Source organism: Ricinus communis, chromosome 6 (assembly GCF_019578655.1).
Source record: "Ricinus communis isolate WT05 ecotype wild-type chromosome 6, ASM1957865v1, whole genome shotgun sequence".
Taxonomy (NCBI): Eukaryota; Viridiplantae; Streptophyta; class Magnoliopsida; order Malpighiales; family Euphorbiaceae; genus Ricinus; species Ricinus communis.
Genome location: NC_063261.1, coordinates 9,716,555 through 9,722,497, shown reverse-complemented (window position 1 = coordinate 9,722,497; position 5,943 = coordinate 9,716,555). Strand labels below are relative to the sequence as shown.

The following is a 5,943-nucleotide window of genomic DNA, read 5'->3' as shown; positions in this document are numbered from 1 at the left end:
ATATGTACATACATTTTCAAATTCATAAATATGAATTTAAAGCTTTAGACTGATAATTATAAGTTTTCATGTTACTTGCTACCTTTATAATTCTCTTTTTATCATAATTTTTTTATACGTTAATATGCATTTATTTTATTTTTTTACTAATTATCATTGAATATCTTTCAGCCTAGCTAATCTTCAATGTATTATACCTATCTACTAGATTAATTATAAAATCTATTATAATATTATATTTTAAATTTATATATGTCATCAACTAAAGCCAGTATTTGAAGAGACAAAAATTTCATTTTAAATAAATTTTAATTTATAATATCAGACATTCTTTCATATATTTTTCATCATTTTTAGTAAAAAGAAAATATGATTGACTTAAAACAAAAAAAATAAATATAAGAAAAAGAAATTGCTTATCAAATCATAACTTCATCTTGTAATGGGATTTCTCTCTAATTTCACACTTTAATAATTTTTTTATATGCTTAGTCATTAGACTTCACTGTACATATTATCACATTTTGATTAAGTAATGACTTTTGCGATGATAATATTCATGATGGATATGATGTGAGCAAATGATGGATGTGATGTGAGCAAGTGTAGAGTTTTATGTAAGAGTAGTGACAAGTATAGAAGAGGAAGAAGATTTAAAAGGAAAAGAAAGGAATAGAGGTTGGTCACGTGATAAAAAAAAAAAAAAAGAAGAATGTGCAGTGATTTTGAAAAAGCGAGTCATATATATTTAAAAGAAAAAAAGAATATACAGTATTAATGATATTATGTTAAAAAAAATAATATTTTATGTAATCTCTTCTTAAATTAAATTAAATGTTTCGAATTAAATGTCTAATACAATACAGAGGCAGAATTAGAGGGTAAGGAAGGAAGGGCAATTATGCTTCGGCTAAAGAGAATTCCAAGAAAAATATACATATATAATACCACTAATGCCCCCTGCTCTTTAAATTTTGGTCCGTGGCTGCTGATACAAATACTCAAATTCTAGTACATCACTTTCTCTTTCTAGAAACTTCTCTTCTTTCTTTTTTTTAATGCATTTAGATCATTATTCATTTCACATTTAGATGTTCAAATCAAGGCCGACAATTTGTGTCATGTTAGTTGTGTATAATCTAAAAATAAGTAATGATGCAATTCATTTATTAATCGTGTCCAATTATATTGTGTTGATTGTCTATAATATAAGAATGATTAACAATACAATTCATTTAATTAATTATGTTAAAATATCAAATTCAAATATAAACACATTTATTAACTAAGATTATATGAGTTGACTAATGTAACCTGTTTAATAAATTTGATTTAAAAATAAATATTCTTAAATAAAGATGAATTATTTAAGTTTAAAAAATTTATTTATTTAAGTATAAAATTACTCAAATCTTAATATTATTTTAAGAAATAATTAGATTGTTGTATTAAAATTATTTATATAATTACATGAAAAGACTGAATAAATATATTTATGTATTATGTATTCCATGTTAATCTAGTAACTCATTTAAATAAACATATTTATATATGTATCTTTCACGAATTAGATAAGATCAAATCCATTTAAAAATTTAATTATTTTATAATAAATAAATTAACTTGTTTAGAACCCGAGCTTATTTATTCCAAATATAAATTTATTTAATTATATATCACATTATTTCATATTATTTTATTCAACTATATTAAAAGTTGTCAGTCGTAGTTAAAATATTATTATTGATTAAAACCAGGACAGAGAAAAAAGCTTTAAATTATGATGGGCTTCTTGTCCGACAAGATTGGGGAAAGAACCTGACAAGACCCTGAATGAAGCTTGGGGAAGTTTTGGGTTGAAAGAGGCCGCAGCCATTCTATTTTCACACTTCAGGAAACCAGGCAACGTATCAATCCAAGGAGCGGCTTATTATTACTTGAATGCCGGTCTTTGGTGTATAGATATTTGGGGATACACAGGGTTGCTGCTGTTACTTTTTTCCACTCACTCAAACCGACCTGGCATGCTCCTTTTCATACTTGAAGGAAGTCTTTGATTTACATTCCATGGGAATTATCTCAATAATAAGACATTGTCAATAAGGTCCCTTTTTTTTTCTTTTGCAGTAAGAATACAGGTATTAAAACAGAAAATCCGTTAGGTTTTTATCACAAGGGTACGAAGTATATTGTTGGTAAGCCATTCCATTTTATTACTAAACAAAAGCAATTGAAGCCGATCCTAACACCAATTCGGAAGCAACCATATTCAAAACATATGTAAGGGATTGCATTTCCAAGGACAGAAACTAACAGAGACCTTTTGCTTTTGAAATTAAATTATGCCTGTATTAAAAGATTTAGCTCAAATGGCTCCAGTTTCCAAATATTCAAGTCTATAACTAACCGTATATTGCATGAATTAAATCCATTTCTATCACAAAGATGCATGAGTGACTGTGGAGGCACTAGGCAGCATAGTAATTTAACTGTAAAATTAACTTTAGAGAATGATTTTGAACATATGAAGCAGAGGAAAAGAAGATGTTGAAAGGAAGTGAAAGGCAACGGAGATGCAGCAATGATCTTGGCAAGAGTCTGTCTCTCTCTTCGTTTCTTTAGTAATGACATTACAGATAAAGTATCTGCAGAGTGATACTGCAAGAGTTGCATGTAGGATTCGACCAAGAAGGTAGAGCAGAGAAGCAAACCAAATTTAAAACTGTGGCTGGAAGATTAATTGGAATTTTGTATAATCCAAGGGTTCTAATTTTCTGAAGTGCTATCGATTGAAATAACAGAAATTTCTAATAGCGAAGAGGTGGTAGTGGGGATAAACTATCATAAAGGCTAGTATATTAAGAAATGAACTGAATGATATGTGACAGTGAAATATCAGTTGCAAACTTGCAATGTAGACAAGGCATTAGTATATATGACATGCCACTGAAGCTAACACAAACATTCCTAACGTTCAACATGTAAGTTAAGGGTGTAGTATCACTTACCGGTAAAAGATCATTATTTCATAAGTCATCTCTTTAAAAGATGAAAGTTTTTCATTTGATTTTCAACACCTAGGAAATCTTATCATACAGTATGCCTTTATCCATATTCCTTTCACAAAATCAATCTCTGCAACATCCTCTCTGAAGCCTGCCATTGCTTTAAGTAGCACTGTACACTTTTGTACATATGTGCATCTTCTGCCCTGTGCCAGAAAGCAGAGAAGAGACAACAACTATCAAAAAGTAGAAAACCATCTAGCTGAAAATGCTAGAAATGTTAAATTCCATTCAAGACCAGTCTGCAATTCATTGAAGACAAAAGGAGAACTTGAGAGGTGTGGACAATGAACATTCCCAAACTGAAATAAAGTCAAAAGCTTATACCAAGAAGAAAATGTAAAACCAGTAAAAAAATACTGCTCTTGTAACAAAAATTTCCTCTACCTAGGACATATAAAAACCCAAAACTGAAAATTATGAAGCATAACGTTGGCTGAAAATAATAAAATGAGAATCTCAAACATAAGCACATTCCTATAAAAACAAGTTGATAAAGTAATTACTTACTAGTATAATCATTGGGATCAAACACAAAGCAGGCACTCAAAATACTGATACGAATACCCTTCATAATCCAATGTATGGCTACTCTGACCAGGCAACCAGTGCCCTAAATTAAAAATACTTTTGAACTTCCCATTAGAAAGATTGTAAGTCAAGACTCTGCCAAGCATAGATATCACAATCACCAAATCTTCATTGTTCGTAGGGGCGATGCTCAATATTGAAAATTGCAAGCCAAGTTCAGGAAATGTCCTTCTTAAAGAAAGAAGATTCACATGATACATCACAAACCACCCAGAATAATCGGCTGCTATCTCAAGAACATCATAATCCAAACCATGGTACATATCATTATAAGCCAGAACATATAAATGACCACGGGACTCCCCAAAGTACCGGACTTTTAACTCAGCAGGAAAACATATTTTCTTGAAGGTGAAAGTATCGACATTAAAACAAAGCAACGACGATGAGCGTCCGTTATATCTTGACCAATGAATGGCAGCATTCGCATAAACCCCATCGCGAAACCCAATTCCTAAAGTGGGCGGAGGTACAAGATTCATACACAACTCAGTCACATCTTCCCTACGAGAAACCCACGAATCATTCTTAGACGAGTACACATAAGTCTCAACAACATGAGTTTCCTTATTTTTCCTTAACTCAAAAATGAAAACAATCTTGTAATGGGGAGACATTTTAGGATCAAATGCCAAAGAAACAGACATCAAATAGCGAGTCTTAAATTTTTGTTCAAGTGAAACAGGGTAACAGATTCTCTTCGATTGCTTAGTAGTGGGATTACACACAAAATACACAAACCCACCAATCAAATTGTGATCTTTTAACATGCTAGACCGGCATAAAAGCAACCCATTACAAGATTGTAGTATTTGAAGCTGAGAACCCTTAAAGAACTCAAAGAAATGTGCAAAGTTTCCCCTTGTGAAAGAATTTAGGTAGATGACATAGAATCGAGTAGAGCCCTTGTTGAGTAAAAGAGCGGCGGGTGTAGAGTAAGTACAGCGGAGACGAGTGTGGGAGATTGAAAAATAAGAACTAGAAATTAAAGAGTTCCATTGTTTCGATACACACTTGAACTTTAGCAGAGTTTTTACTGGTAATCGGAGCAGAATTTCTATGAGAAGGTCTTCGATTCCGGCAACCGTTGATGCCGCCAGCTTTGATGTTCTTGTACTCCTCCGTTTCATCTTCGTCGACTTCAATTTAGTCTCGTGATTCCTGAATTCTCAGTGATTTGGGAAATTTATCAGATAGGGTTTTCGAAAAGATTTTTGCATCAAAGGAAATGGCAACGCAGGGGTTGGCGGGATTCTTTTTTTAATCCATTGGAAGTAACGAAACTTCAGCCATTATAAATATTTTTTCTTAATATTAATTAATTATAAATACAAATAATAATGGCTCATAATGTACTTAATATATCAAGATAAAATCTAGAGTTATTTCAATTTATATGATGCGGTATTATATAAATTTATAAACATTAATATTTTTAATTTTAATAATTTAATATATAATTAAATATTATATTAGTTAATTATATATAATATTTAATTATCGTTCAATTAATTATATTAATTTTTATTTATTAAATTATTTATTTATTTTAAATTTAATTAGTGATATTTAATAATTATAATATTTAATTATAAAATTTTAATTTATATAAATAATTAAAAATTATATATAAATTTATTAACAATATATAAAAATATAAAAATAAATAAATTATTTTAAATAATATTAATTTATAATTTATAATTAAAAATAAATTTATAATGATAGGTGCCACGATATAACTCTAGCAAAACTCTAAAATTTAATATTTCAGATTTTTTATAATAATTTAATTGTATTTATAAATTAATAATAAATTATAGTTAATATATTATTAAAAAATAGTATTAAAGACATAATAAATTTAAAGTGTTTAATTAATTTATTAATTATATTGATATAAATTAATAATAAAATAATTATATTTTTATTTATGAATGTTGATGATATATAAATAAAAGTTTCATAAGTTAATAACATAAAAATAATATATTAAAACTATGTGGTCAATTTGTATTAAAAAAATTGTTACAGCCCAATCTGTATAACAATATATAATTGGAAAAGAAATTAAAACATTAAACTGATATAAATTTGATAAATAAAATGTTATGTCTCAACTTTTACCTTATCCTAAAATTGGCAAAAAAATCAATGAAGCTTCAATATGAGATTTAGTCAGATTTGTTTTAATTTCAAATAATAATCAAATTTAGTTAAATTTGATGATTTTATTCTTAAATATTTATCAATCTAATTTAGATCCTAAAAATAAATCTTATAGACT

General features: G+C 28.4%; 1 protein-coding gene across 1 annotated transcript; it reads right to left on the bottom strand.

The window, feature by feature from the left end:
• Positions 1–2,973: 2,973 nt before the first annotated feature.
• On the bottom strand, positions 2,974–4,921 carry LOC8287144 (F-box protein At5g07610). Its single transcript, XM_002520600.4, has 2 exons — positions 3,576–4,921; positions 2,974–3,211 (listed from the first exon to the last, which is right to left on the bottom strand). The coding sequence occupies exon 1, from the start codon at positions 4,784–4,786 to the stop codon at positions 3,593–3,595; it is 1,194 nt and encodes a 397-aa protein (XP_002520646.1). The 5' UTR covers positions 4,787–4,921; the 3' UTR covers positions 2,974–3,211; positions 3,576–3,592.
• Between the last annotated feature and the right edge of the window lie 1,022 nt (positions 4,922–5,943).

Excerpts from the sequence above, each read along its gene's own strand:
- LOC8287144 (XM_002520600.4), bottom strand. The coding sequence starts at position 4,786 with ATGAAACGGAGGAGTACAAGAACATCAAAGCTGGCGGCATCAACGGTT.